The 14,956-nt window shown below is 46.2% G+C and overlaps 1 protein-coding gene across 9 annotated transcripts in view; it reads right to left on the bottom strand.

Annotated features, from left to right (window-relative positions):
• TEAD1 (TEA domain transcription factor 1) overlaps positions 1-14,956 on the bottom strand; it is a 261,367-nt gene that overhangs the window by 57,479 nt on the left and 188,932 nt on the right. For 4 of the 9 annotated variants that reach the window (XM_042959707.1, XM_042959708.1, XM_042959703.1 and 1 more), the window contains 2 exons: positions 12,855-12,919; positions 10,252-10,314 (listed from right to left, as the gene is read on the bottom strand). In XM_042959707.1, coding sequence (XP_042815641.1) covers positions 10,252-10,314; positions 12,855-12,919 — 128 coding nt within the window. Of the gene's footprint in view, positions 1-10,251; positions 10,315-10,403; positions 10,467-12,854; positions 12,920-14,956 lie in introns of all 9 variants that reach the window. The other 5 variants (XM_042959706.1, XM_042959705.1, XM_042959701.1 and 2 more) reach the window with 2 other exon arrangements.

Below are 14,956 nucleotides of genomic sequence, written 5' to 3'. Positions count from 1 at the left end.
TAATCTATCCAAATAACAGACGCTTAAGTAAGTTCAAAAATATACGTTACGCTTGTACATCAGAATACTTTTATTCTAAGATGTTTTCACACCAACATTTCTGAAATGTGCATGAGATTTACAAAGGATGAGCACCCTGTTTTATCCTGAAAAACCGTTACTAAGTCAATACCAAGTTGCGGTCTGTGCTGTCTTACAGGACGGGAAATACTCTGAGTGTGTGCGTGTCTATACGTGACCTTGCATGAAAAAGAACACCGCGTCCTAGCAAAAAGCCTGGACAACTTCACACCGAGTCCTCATTACTGATTTTAAGTCCCTCCATCCCTAACATTACGAAGAATGAGGCCACAAAAAAAGCTGAATATTTGGGGAATGGAGAAAGAAAAGGCAAATCTCCTTTTCCAACTGAATCCTAACTCAAGCCCATGGTCTGAAATGTGCAAAATATTTATGGAGCAGGAAACACGGGGGCTTTAAGAACAAAGAATGAGGTCAGACACAGCACTGTGCCGAGGGATGCAGGTCTCAGAACCCACTCGACTTTCTTCCTTGTCCAATTTCTGGCACGCCATGCTGTCAATGGCCTTCCCTGCCTCAGCCACACGGGGTCCAGCAGGCTGTGTCACGCATAAACTCCTCAGCCTGAAGCCTTCCAAACTGTTATTGCCACTTAGTAAACAGGCTTTCATATTTCATGAAGCAGAGCAAGGCTGCTGCTATACCTCTGGGTTCCATAGACCGCGGCCTCCTCATTATGGTTTAAATGTGCACGATGTTTGGAAAGTGTCTACAGTGTAATATACATGACAGGAAGGCGGCCAGTGTCACAAATGCACATGGCTGAAGCAGTGCACTCTTCAGACTCCAGGACATGTGATGAATCAGTCTCCAGACAGTATGGGAGTCTTATTCCCACTTTCCTCTGCTTCCTTGGCTTTTGATTACTCTGAGGAATCAATTCTCTTATCGTTTTCCAGCACTAGCCATCAACAACGTTAAAGATAATATAAAGTTCACAAGCTTGCAAGTATAATATTATAGCTGTTATATATGGCATTTTAATGAAGAGCATACTAAATCAATATACTCCAGTTTGTTCAGGGGCCGTCAATTTAAAACTTAAAGACTCCAATCTACTTTATTCGTAAGGAAGTCCACTGATACACCAGGAAAAATAGGCAACGTTGGAAAAAAAGGCCACGGACTCAAAATCTCTGGATAGCTCTTAAATGTTTTTCCCCAAGTGCACTTTTCCCAGCAATACAAAAATACAGTACAGGAGAGGAAAGATAGCAATTTGCTTGCAAAACCACTTTTTTTCAGGAAAAGACAAAACACAGGATGCTCTCCTAAAAAGTCATTTTGCAGATGTTGCTTTCACCTTGCACTATGTGGATTCACATGACCTCTGTGATTATTAGCGCTAGCCCCTGAGTACATAAAACATCGCGAATCTGTAGGATGGTTTGGGAGAAAAGATGGAGGGCACTTGAATTTTTCTAGCCATGATCCCTAATTTACTTATTATTAGAGAAAGCAGGAGTAAATACAAAAGGGGGCTATTTCGGTCGGGCAACAGCTAATGCCAGGGGGGGAAGGCACATTCATACTTCTCCCGACTTGCCATGTAATGAGTAGCAATTAATTCATCTTATTGTATTTCCAAATGCCAGAGACTCCATTCACATCAAAGAAAAAATTTTCAAGGCTTTTACTATTGTTCATTTTTAAATGTACTAAGCTATATTTAGTATTTTATAATTGTCAATAGTGTTTCCTTTAATTTTGATGTGGGGCTTAGCATCATAAAAGATTGTAGATGAGGATCCAGGCGATTTATAGGTGTGCCTGACAACACTACCAGGAAACCTATCATTGAGGTCAGCTAAAGCTAGGTCTGGGTGCTGGGGAAAAGGCACCCTTCTGACCATAGCCCCCTTTCCCCTGGGAGGTGACAGTAAGAGGCAGGAAGTAAATCTCTCCCGAGGAGCCAGAGGAACCCACGCAGGCAGCAGGCTCTAGTTTGGCTCCAGACTGAGTTCCAGCTCCCACCACTCATCTGCTGTTTAATTCAAATATACAGAAGCGCCTGGGTGGCTCAGTCGGTTAGCATCCAACTTCGGCTCAGGTCACGATCTCACGGTTCGTGGGTTCAAGCCCTGCGTCGGGCTCTGTGCTGACAGCTTGGAGTCTGGAGCCTGCTTTGGATTCTGTGGCTCCCTCTCTCTCTCTGCCCCTCCCTGGCTCATACTCTCTCTCTCTCTCTCTCTCTCTTTTCTCTCTCTCTCTCTCTCTCCCTCAAAATAAAGAAACATTTTAAAAGATTAAAATTAAGTAATTCAAACATACAGACACGATGAACAGTGAGAGACGATGTGAAAGCATCTTGAGTCAGAGAAATGAGCCCTCATCCTTGACCAGCATTCTTTGGGCAGAGCTGCATGACATCATGTGAAGAGTTTGGGCTTTGGGGCTAAATGCAGATCAAATGCAGACTTGGGACCCTGGGTAAGTCACCTGGCCATTGAGCATCTGCTTCCTCATTTGTAAAGTGAGGCCGAGAACAGCGCCTTCAGGACTGCCTTGGGAATTGCATTAAGCACTCCCCAGGGTGCCCGCAGCCTTGCCATTCAGCGAACTTGCAGTCTCTGGGGCGCATGTGACCCGAAATGCTTAAGACACCCTGGTCCCGATCACATGAACTTTCCAGCTCTCTGGTAGTCTAGAGCATCGTAGACACTGGGGGCCGATTAACAACGGGATTTCTCTAGCAAGCGATAAAAACGGAGAATGAGGGTGTTTCCGTTGCCCTTAAAAAGAAAATCCAGCCCTGGCTCAGTTCACACAGAAAGGTAAATGTGTTCAGCCCTCTGTTTACACTGTGAGTTCCGCATCACCACACGGTTGATAAGAGGTTCTAATTCCAACACACCCAACCCCGAGAAATAAACGGTCTCCACCCTTAGCTTGAACTCAGGTAAATTAAAAACAAGGCAGAGAAAATATCACTGGGGAGAGAGGGTGAGTGCAAAAGAATCCCCTGAGGATCGGAAGGTATCAGGAGAGGTGCCGCGTCATTTCCCAAATCCTGCGGCTGGGCCAACTGTCTCAGGACTGGCGCCGGGACAAAGGAGGCTGTGGTTTCAGGCTTCCGTGGCCTTGTGTACCGCTGACAGCCATCGCCTGAAGGAGCGGGGTGGCTCAGCAGGCCACGGGGAGCACCGTGGCTGAAGTGAGGCGTGTCTCCCCTGTGGACAGGCCCATTCGTGGCCGGCATCAGTGGTGACACAACCGGGAGGTAGCCGTGTGAAGTGCAGCAACGCCCCCAGCGAAGTTGCTGAACTCTCCTGGAGAATTAAATCAACAATTTGAACTTTAAGCTCTCTGCTTAGTGGAAGGAACGGCAGATTGGGAAGAATGGCCTGCTCAGAAATCAAATCACAAAAGGCCACCAGGGTGAGGATGAAGAAAACGGCCCCGGGGAGCACATGTAGCTCGTAAATTAGTCACCAACGACTGGACGCAATCGGACACTCGCGGGCCCTTCTCTGCTCTCGTGGCATGACGCAATGTCAGCAAGTACTGGCTTTTCTTCAGTGCGAGTCCAGAGCTGGACATGAACACGTCCACCGCCTAAGATGTATTCCTGCTGAGGTCAGGGCAGAATGAAGAAGCCCTCTTTTCCTCGGAGTACCATCTGGACTTGGGCACTCCAGACCCCAGGAGGCCTGGCCCACCTTCTCAGGAAGATGACGACGGTCCACAGGGGGTGGGTGGTCTGCAGGTCGCCTTTTTGCGGCCGCCAGGGAGGGGAGGCCTCTGGGCAGGGACTGGACAACCCCTCGAGGCAACTGAACATCCCGAGATAAGAGACTCGGAGGAGGAAGCTCGAAGTAGGAACCCTAAGCAGCAAAGAAAGACTGCTTCGTGTATGGACCACACTTCTGCATTCTTTTTATAGGCTGGGATAATAAATCCCTGCGCTTCCAAAAAAAAAAAAAAAGGGGGGGCTAATGGCCTCTTGGGCAATTAATGGTGAGCGAAATAATTCAAAGTAGAGAATAACTTCTAGAGCTGTGGGCCAGGCTCGGGACCACGCCGCACGCTGTCTTCTCTGACAGGCTGCCGCTTCTCCACTGCTCAGCCGGAGATCGCGGTGAGGGGCTAACCTGCGGGTGAGGAGGAGACGCGCGACAACAAATGAACCTGCTCTGGGTGACGTCTGCAGGTGCAGCTGGTGACACGAGGTCCGAGGGAGGAAAGTCGGCATCCTTGGAATTGCTAAAGGCACGTTCCACCGATCCACAGGTCCTTCCCACGCTGCACCTGCGTGGCTCCATCTTTACCTTGTAACTACAATCAGGCCTAGTTACAAAGCCGTGTGTCACCTACAACCACCCCAGAGCCTGTTAGAGGAGTGGGTTCAAAAGGATTTTGTCTGGGCAGGGACCACAACATGGCATGCCCAGCGCTGCGGAACGATTCCCTCAAAGCTAATAAGCTCCATCTTAGACCCCCAGTTAGCGCTCTGATTTGTCTCTTAAGGCCCGTTAGCCCAAGAAGATTAAATCAGAAAATAAAACACTGCAAAGTGTATGCTTAACGTCCAAAATTCTGGCACTCTGGTCACAAATGCCTTGTATTTCCTTATCCATTTTAGCAGGCTCTTGAATCTCAACGGGACTCTGCCAACCCCTTCACCCCTTCTTCCTACTGGCCCGGCTTCTCTGCTCCTGGTTCTTCGTCTCCTCACAGCACTCCTCGACTACCTCAACCATCCCCTCGATCTGATCTGCTTGCCCCTTGCAGCCCTCCCTTGTGCTTACAGTCTGGGGCGAAGGCCATCCCAAACTGCTAGCCAAGTCTATCTTGGCTTAGGCTTCTATATACATTATTAATTTCTTAAGTTTATTTATTTATTTTGGGAGAGGGAGAGTGTGAGAGTGAGCAAGCAGGGGAGGGGCAGAGAGAGAGGGAGAGAGAGGGTCCCAAGCAGGCTCCATGCTGTCAGTGCAGAGCCTAACGTGGGCTCGAACTCACAAACAGTGAGATCGTGACCTGGGCTGAGATCAAGAGTCGGACGTTTTACTGACTGAGCCACCCAGGCACCTCTAGGCTGCTTTGCATAAACAAAATGTCTCATGTTGGTGCCAATGGCTTTAGCACAAATTCAGAATAAACGATGGATAAAAATCTAGACTCATTTTAGGACAGGGGCAAAAGGAGAAAATAGTTTTCACTGGATTTATTTTCTTAGGGAAATAAATGGCAAGGAAAGATACCATTGCTAGGGGGTGGGGAGAAGAAGGAGATTGTGATTAGCTGGGGAAAGAGGTTGGGGATAGGAAATTAGAAAAAGAATACCGTTTTGCCATTTGATTTCTTCCACTGGAAAAAAAATGAAGAGAAATACATCATAATGAAAATGATCATTTCTGGTTGGTAGAAACAAATATTTTATAGTAACTCTCTTCACTTTTTCATATTGTCCTATTTAAAATACAGCAGCAAGAAACTCATAGTTAACTGATGCATCCCCTCAGTGAGCTGCCATTACTTTAACAGAACCCAACCTTCAATAACCTATATGTTCAATGCTGCTATTGAAAAGTGTACACTTTTCAGACTTAGTAAGGAGAGAAGTTTTAAACATCATTTACTCTTTAAAAAACATTGAGGAAGGAAGAGAGCACAGCAGTCGAGGGGACCGGAGCGGGAACCAGCTGGAGAGAGAGAGAGAGAGAGAGAGAGAGAGAGAGAGAGAGAGAGTGTGTGTGTGTGTGTGTGTGTGTGTGTGTGTGTGTGTGTCTGTCTGCCCCTGGTCCAGGTCAGCACCCCTCTCACTCAGATCCTACAGCAGCCCCTGAATTAGGCTCCCTGCCTCCAGCTCTGCCTCCACCTAGCCATCCATCTGAAAAGGGTGGGAGAGAACTTTCCAGCCCAGAGCACATCCCACGGCTCAGAGATGAACCTCATTCTCTCACAGAGGATCTGGAACCTTTCTGTTGGGCTTGCCCAGGTCCATCCCGTGCCTCCAAGTAATAGTGTTTTTCATGGTTCCCCAAACACCCCGACATCTCAGGGGAACTGTCTTCCTTTCTCAGTGCCCAGTTGTAACAGCATGCCCTCCCCAAGTCTTTCTTTAATTCTACACTCAGAGCTGACCACTCTTTTCACTGGATTCTTTGCACCACTCTGTTCAATTTCCACTGCAGAGCCCCCTAGTTGGGGAGCAGTCTACTGGATATCTAGTATTTCCCCAATTGTGGCCAGAAACAACAGAAATGTTAAGTGTTCCTCAAGAACAGAGATTGCTAATTTGATTCTCTATGCCCGATATGTACTCGAGGGTCTAGAACACTGGGTTCTCCATGAAAAGTTTGCTGTGCTTTATAAAGTTCAAATCTCTGTGGAAATCTTAAATGTCCACAAAATGAAAACAAATTTTGTTATGACAGCTAAAACTAAAGTCCACACATTTTGGGGTGATCTGGTTTACGAGCAAGCACTCTGAGAACCATTTCTGCACTAGCAGAAGAGTAAGGCTGACCTTTGGGTCTCATTCTAACAGACTTTCAAGAGCATGACTTTTGTAGTAAGGATGACTCATCCTTAATTGGGGCATGAGCATGACCACGCTCTTCTTGAGACTGGTTTCTTCACAGGAATATGGCAGAACCGGCTGCCAAACATGGACTGTCCTGTAAAGGCTGCAGGGACAGCGGAGAGTCACCTCCTTTTCCCTTTGCCTAAGGCAGTGTGGTTTTCAAACTGTATTCAGTGGAACACCCCAAGAGGCCATTGCTAAGGCTAAAAGAGCATGAGCCCCAATTAAAATAGTTTACTCATTTATATATGAAATGCTTCAACAAAGATTTCAACCTGAAACACGAGTTTGCAGCTTAAAAAAAGGCTGGAAAGTCACCAGCCTAAAGAATTCGACCACACCCTTCCCCAGGAAGGAGGGAGGCTTACAGGCAGGAGGGCTCCCATGGAAGCCACGCCTGGCGGCGGCCCCAGGTGTGAGCAAACCACTTTTTCAGACTCCAGAGGAGGCCAGAGGGATGAAGCCTGGCTTCGTTCTCTTTAAGGAGGGCCTCTGTCCACCCCAGAGAACACAAATCCTTGACTGCTGAGCACATAGGAAAAAGGCCCAGCAGCGGGGCTGAAGCAGGCGAGGCAGGCCATCAGCCACCTTCTCCGGCGAACCTGGCTACGTCTTCCCAGGCAAAGCATGGCATCTCTTTTTGAAGTCTGGACCCTTGCTGCCGCCCCCACGGCCCGCCCAGAAGCTATCGCTGTTGTCTGCTGGGATGACTTCAACCTTCCACAGCGAGTCTGCCTCGTTAATGAGTGTGGGAGGCCAAGGCAGTATGGCCGTCAGCCTGACCCCACAACGAACTCAGTGCTCACCCCTGCCTCCCACGAACGTGCTGGGAGACACCAGACCTGAAGGGGAAAGCACGGATAAGCCGGTGAGACCTACCTCTCCTGACGAGCCCGCTGCCTGCCTGGTAATGGCTGGTTGGGAAGGCTGAGGAAGGCATCCCTCACATCAAATGCCCACGGGAGGCGAAGGCAGCAACATGTCCACTGGCTGTCACCTGCCAGTCTGGTGACAGTCAGTCTCACTCATTCTCCTCGGCTGGCCTAATGCCCTCTGGGTGGTGACACAGCGGCTCTGCGACTAGGACCTCACTGCCCTGAACTACGGATAATCACCATAGTGCCAATCACACATTAGGTCCACATTCTGACCAAGGGCTCAAAGTTCACAATTCGCCTTGTTTCTAAAGTGTGGGTGCCGAAGAGAGGGCTGGTGGTCAGAACTGCACGCCCAGCTCCGAGGGACACGAAGGGGGGCGACATGGCGCGTGCTGGCACAAGACCTTCTGCTTGAGAACACTCTCCCATCTCCACTGGATGAAACCCCACCTCAAAGACCAGTGGGGTAGGCGTCAGAAAGACCTGAGTTCAAATCTTGGCAGTGACGTGTGCTGGGCTTGGTAGCTTTGGGCAAACCAACTGACCTCCTGGCTTCTTAAATATTATCCCTCAAAATCTGAATAATGGAACTCACTTTGGAGTGAGCTTACTGAATGAGAGAACACGTAACAGACTTTGCATACACTCACTCGGTCTTTGCATTCCCCAACAGCAGCACTGTTGCTGTGCAGCCCGTCCCTGGGATTCCCTCCACGTTTTCTCCGGGTGCTTTCTGCTAACACTCATCCGACAGTGCCCTCTATTCCGCATTCCTATTTCCACGGCCAGCTCTGTGAATAGGGGGCTGACTGTTAACTGCCCACCGTGATGGACACCATGCCTAGAGCACTCCATTGGTATTAGCTGATGGGAAGAACAAAGGCCTCCCTTTTCCCAAGAATAATGTGGTAGGGAGGAAGGAAAGGAACCGCAAGAAGATGGAGGTGGTTCTTGGAGCTGAAACGCTGAGCTGGTTGCTACCCTACTGCCTCTATTTCCGCCTCCTCCGTGTGTCTGTCCCAAAGGAGAGTGGGCCAGGGCTGAAAGGAGGGGGAATGTCATCTTTTTTTTTTTTAATAAGAACGAACACAAATACAACAACTGTGTTTGCATGTATGTGTACGTATAAAGTACTGGTAAAGTGTTTCCACGGAGGAAGGCTCTCAAAATCCCTGAATAAGAAAACGAGTACTTCCGATATCCCATGGGGCTCCCTTCTGGGCAGGAGAGCTTAATTCATCACGTACAGGGCTTTTGGTCCAGGGCTGTGTGCCCTGGGTGAGCATGTAGGAACCACACAGACGGTACAGAAATAGAGCAATTCATAACATCGCGGATGGAAACACAGAATGGATGTCTGTAAACTTGTTTGTACATCATTAATTCGTTAGCGCAGAGAAACTAGATACAGAGTCAGAACTTGAGCGAACGCTGGGGGAGTTACATCCACATAGAGAGGACGGCACCTTTGGTTAAAAAGCAGGATCTGTGAAGTTATCTTAATCTTCCAACTGCTCAGCCAGTCAGCTAAAAGCCAGCCACCATCAGCCACACGTGCGAGCGAGCCAGCATGCAGCCCACTGCAGAGGGCCACCAAATGCTCCTTCCTGGTCGCTAGTCCTGTTCCACAGCCAGCCTTGTTTGCATAAAAAAAAAAAAGTTGGAGGACTTTGGGAAGGATCCCAGTGTTCAGCATTCAGTGCTGTGAAATCGCACTTCGTTCTTTAGGTTTAGAACAAAAACAAATTTAATTAATGTATGGAAAAAATCAAAATGGAACAACAACAAAAAAAGGCATGTGGGAAGGGCAACAATATGGGCCACAAATTCATTTTTATTATAAAGTAAAGCTCTTCTATGTAAACTATAATTCCTTTGCATTTTTAAAATGGGGCATTATGGAAAGAAAAAGTCACTTATCTTTTACTACAAATTTTGGAAGGGGAGAAAATACAGAGAACTTGCATTTTAAAAATGTCAATGCCTCCATTTTTGCTGTGAAATATATTTTCAGAGACTAGAAAATGAGACACATGTAAAAAACAATTAAAGTAAACTCAAGTAGAAATGGAATTGCAAACACGGATTTGATTAAGAGCCTTCCCATCTCTTAAGATTTTTTTTAAAGGCCTCACCTCAAATTTCTTTTTTAATAACAGAGCGCAACAATATTGAGCAACGTGGAAGAAATCTGGCAGAAAATACTGTTTTGAAAGAATACTTGAAAAATTACATGAAAAGACATATTTTCATAAGTATTCTCTAAAATACATAACAAGTACAAAAAAATGACTTTAAATATTTTTTAAAGTAATCATGAGAACTACTCTAGAAGTGATGCATTTTATTTTACTTTATTACTTTTTTTTTTTTTTTTTTTTTTTTTTTAACTATTTCTACGCTAACTTTGTGTCTCTGGACTTTTTTTCCTCTCCCAGCCCAGGGCTGTTTGGTGGACATTTGAAGGTTAAAAAAAAAAAATCATGTTTCTGAGCTGAAAAGTTATCAAGACCAGCTTTCTGCTGCATTTGCATTGTTATTAGGGACACACACACACACACACACACACACACACACACACACACTAAGCTTAATGTGAGGCTAGTACAGAAACAGAGATTAGACACAAAGAAATGTAAACAGCTCTCACATGCGAGGAAACTAGGTTACGAGAATCCCAGCACCAGGCATTCACCAGTCACCATGGAAAACAGGAAGTGAGATGCATAGCAACCACAAGCCAAAAAGCAGGAAAGCGCATACCTTTAGCTTGGAATGAAAATCACGAGATTTCCTTCTGGCAAGAACCTGAATGTGACTAGACACCTGCAGGGTAGGGGAAGGGAGGAAAACAAAGGAAAAGCCTGTAACCATGGAGATGAAAAGCCCCCTACAACTGGGCAAGCCAGACGTACCTTAATGGCGGCTTGAATTTCTCGAACTTTCTTTCTTGCTAAGACCTGTATATGACTAGACACCTACATTGTTCGGGTTTATGAGGGGAAACAAAACAAAACAAAACAAAACAAAAAAAGGAAATCAAATATAAAATCGCTACTCCTTGGGAGGGTTTTGGGGTGGGGGTTGGGGGAAGGTTATTTGCATCTCAACAAAGCTCTGCAGTTAGGAAATACACAGTCCCAGCCAGACACCAAGCCCCCAGCGCTGCTCTAAGCTTTTCAGACTGGGTCATCACTGCAGTGACTTGATTCAGGATGAAAGTTAGGCTGCTTTTAGTTTTCTCACCAGGGAGAAATCACGGGCACGGGATGAGAGGGGGAGAGTGGAGTTGTTTTCCTGATGAAATTTAAAAGGTGGGGCTAGAGGTAAATGAAAATATTTATAGCTTCTCAGTATCAGGAGGGAAAATCCCTCCTTCTCAATTTAGAAGAGACCATCCATAAATTAGCACGTTCTGCAGAATCAAAAAGCCGAAGCTGTCGGTTATATTCTGATCTCATTAAGAGCTCTGGATTCTGTAGCAAATGTTAAAATAATACCGACATGTAAATTAGATCTCACAGAGAAATGGACAGACCCAGTCAGCAGAGGGGTTTTTTTCTCCCCCCCCCTTATAAATATCTTCAATCCTTCCACTCTTTTGGGTACTGACTGGGCGCGAAGTGGATTTGCATATTATTACAAAGCGAAAAGTGTGAATACAGCCAGCCAGCCATCCTGTTAAAAATCTGGGTTGAAAACCACACGATTTGCTGAACAACAAATTCACATTGGAGAGGTATCACCAACTGCTGCCTAAAAACATCCCCAGGATGCCGGGGTGTTGGAAACCAAGCCAAGCCCAGCTTCGGAAACACAATGATTCCACTGGGTAAACAAATTTGCATCTCTTTCAGTGGGTTACATTTGGTTAAATTTAGAAGAGTCCCCGGTGAAGGGGTTGGGCATGGGACTAGGGCTCACAGACCCAGCAGAGAGATAGCCCAGGTCCACCGCTTTCAGTATGCTGGGAACTGGATCTATTTCGGAAATTTCGAACCCTCCATTGAAAAGTTCAGCAACTCGGACTGAGAGGCAGTTATTCCATTTCGAACACTATACTGACTATAAAAACAGGATTTATGGTAACAAAAGATCCTTTTATCTTTAGCTTTATCTTTGAGTTTCAATGATTTTTGTTTTCAAGTTGCCTTTTTTTTTTTTTTTAAAGTACAGAGAAGCGGGAACTCCCCCATCATCGTCACCCCTCCATCCGGCTCCTGCTTTTACTTGTTCTCCCCCTAATTTTGTTATTACATGATTCTCTGACTTGCCTAGGGCCACTGTCCATTGTCACAGGGTGGGGGGAGCATGCACCGAACAGACAGTGCCCTGCCTCTGAGCCCTGGCAGGAAGCCACGGCCCTCTGTGCTGACTCAGCAGTCGGGCTCCTGGCGGGGGCACATGTAACATTCCTGGGGAAAAGCTCTCCCCGTCATAAACACTCATGAAAACAACTCATCGCTGAGCAGAGAACTGGAGTCTGCTGCTCATACTTAACGAGATCCACAGTTAAGCTTGCCTTTTGGTACGATGATAGTTTTCAAAATCCGTGCCAGAGAGATCAGCATAGGTCAATATTAAAAAATAATTTTGCTCTGTTAACAGCTCACCCATGAGGTTTGTTCGAAGCTCTTCCCCCCTTTGCCTTTCTCTCTTTCTTTCTCCGTTTTTAGCTAAACACGAATTGCTCATCCATTCCAGTTCTGAACTGGGTCAGAGATTTGGACCGCTTTACGTCAGAAGGAACGAGGAGAGAGCCAGAGCCCTGACAAAGGGCAGAGGAAAATTCCTGACGCTACTCTGCACAAAGGTATTTAAGTTATAACTTCATTTCAGTCACAGCAGCTACTGACAAAAAGCCATAGCTTAAGGAGCAACAGTTCCCTGGACGCACATCATTCAGTATTATGTTCAGGCCAACAGTCATGGCTGCCAGTGTTACTTTTGCATCGAAATGATGACTAATGCAGAATTGTTCCAGGATTTTACAATGCGCAAAATCTCAAAATTTCGTGACTTCCAAGTGTACTTGCACCTGCAGCGTCTGTAGCATTTACAGATGCGCAGTTCGGGAAAGAAACAGAAGTATTAAAGTACAGTACCAGACCAGTGCATACACTGTCCTTGGCAGTGAGACTTTCCCATGTGTGTATAAAAAGAACTCTGGAGACCACATCGTAAAGGGTCACTGAAATGATGAACAGTGAAAAACTGAGCCAATTGGAAACACCTCCAATACTGACGTCCTTACAGGGAACTCAAATTGGGGGCTCCTAGGAGCCAAAGCACAGCCAGCCAGTGCAGCCAAAATGCCTCGTCGGGCCATTCGCTGACATGCACAGTGTCCAGGTACGTTATTTTACCTGTTTTCTGGTCCTCGTCTTGCCTGTCCTGAGTTTGATGTATCTGGCTATCAATTCATTCCTACCTGAAAGAAAGAAGAATTTACAATAAGATGGGTTACTTAAAAAAATTTTAAAAAAAGCCTCTGAAAGCTAAGAAGTTAGAACAAAAAATTTTCAAAGTTGGAGCTGTGTATCTATTCATGCCAGAAAAATAAAACAGTACGATTGTTTGCAAAAATATTTGCTAGGGGAAATTAGGATGAAGGGCATTTAATTACTAGGATCAGCAACTGAGGGTAGAAATGTGCCTTTTTGTTTCTTTACACGTTTGTGCCTAAAGAGGTGGTCAACCTGTACGAGCAACAAACACAAGGCTTTGCGCGGGAATCCACAAATCTGTTTCCGTCTTAGTTTCCATGCCCATTTCGCTGCACCCAAGTTTCCATCCTTAGTTCACTCCAGTTAGAGTCATGAGAGCCACCGGAGACTGACCTGCTGTGACCACAGAAACCCTACAACAAGGGGCTAACGACATTCCCGAAAGATGTCACTGTCCTAGTAACTAACTATACACGAGATCATGTTCATGAAAAAGAAAAAGAAATGACTTAACTACCTCAAAGCTTTATAACCTGTAGGGGAAAGAAAATGCCTACAAGAATAAGCAAAATCTCCCGGCTTTACCCCACCAGGAGACGGAGATGTCACAAACAGGTAATCTGACTTCGAAGAACTATAATGTCATGGGAGGATGTGTCCCCGAAACTAAGTGGGGAAAGGTATTAATAACACTACATGAAATAAAAGCCCTCTCGTTCAGTTAACCACATTTGTTAGCTGTAGAGCTGGTTGTAGAATTCATTTGTGCTGCCTTACTTTGCAGACATTTCTGCATAACTGAACCTCTTCAGACAAGAGCTTTGTCTGTTCCCCAAAAGCCTCCCCGGCACCCAACACACTGCTGGGCACACAGAAAGAACCAATGAGACAATAACACAGCCTCTGGTGACAGAGAGGGACCGCACCCCCCAGATCTCCCCTGGCACAGTAAAAAACTGGCAGCACTAATGAGGATCAACCCAAGAGTGTCCTTGTGGAAAGCTCGTCTGAGGATTCTGAAGACTCCCTCGGCACTGCCTAGAAGGTTCCTGTCATCATGGCTCTGTCCGTGCATGTCTGTGTTAGGACCATGCAGATCAGGGTCACCACTGGAAGGCAAAGGAATTGTGGGATCCTGGGGCTGGGAGATTCCTCTGGGTCATCTGCTCCTACCGCTAGAAGCCTAGAGTCTTATAAACGTAACCAAGCACTTATAGAATTAAGGAAGCAGTCCACTTTATCTTAAACCATATTTAAGAATGAAAAGGGGCGCCTGGGTGGCTCAGTCAGTTGAGTGTCTGACTCTTGATTTCAACTCAAGTCATGATCCCAGGATCATGGGATCAAGTCCTATGTGGGGTTCTGCACTGAGCATGGAGCCTGCTCGAGATTCATTCATTCATTCTCTCTCTCCCCCTCCTCCTTCCCTCCCTCCCTCCCCCTCTTTCTCTCCCTCTGCCCCTTTCCCCTGCTCACACACACTCTCTCTCAAAGGAAAAAAAAAAAAAAACCACAAAAAAACAAAAGACCCTCCTTATTTGGAGCTTCTTAGAACTTTCAACCCCAGGTTCTCCTTGTTCCTCTTCACATGAACGAGGCTATGCACGTGACTGACTCTCAGATATTAACAACTTTCAGGTCTTCCTGGAGTTGTACCTAGGCCAAACTTCCTCTGTTCCTGTTACCTGTGGCAGCTTTTGGAATACTACCACAGCCATCTGGTGAGCATCCTTTATCTAATTTCCTTTCATAGGCTGGAGCCCAGAACCATAGTGGTGCTCTTCCTATGACAAGTCCACAGCAGAATAAGTCTATCACCTCCCTCATCCTAAATACCCTACTTCTGTTAATGCAGCCTAAGACTGCATTTGGTTTTGGGGACCCACAATAAACTGTCAATTTACGTCACTTGAACTCCTAGAGGTCGTTTTCATATAGACTACTCCTCAGATATATCTCTCTACCTCTGTGCCCAGTCTTTTCATGCACAGTTGGGATTTTTCAGATCCAAATACAGAAGC

The sequence above is a fragment of the Panthera tigris genome, chromosome D1 (assembly GCF_018350195.1).
Source record: "Panthera tigris isolate Pti1 chromosome D1, P.tigris_Pti1_mat1.1, whole genome shotgun sequence".
In the NCBI taxonomy this organism is placed as follows: domain Eukaryota; kingdom Metazoa; phylum Chordata; class Mammalia; order Carnivora; family Felidae; genus Panthera; species Panthera tigris.
Note: the sequence above shows the minus strand (reverse complement) of the source record. Positions and strands in the feature narration are given on the sequence as shown.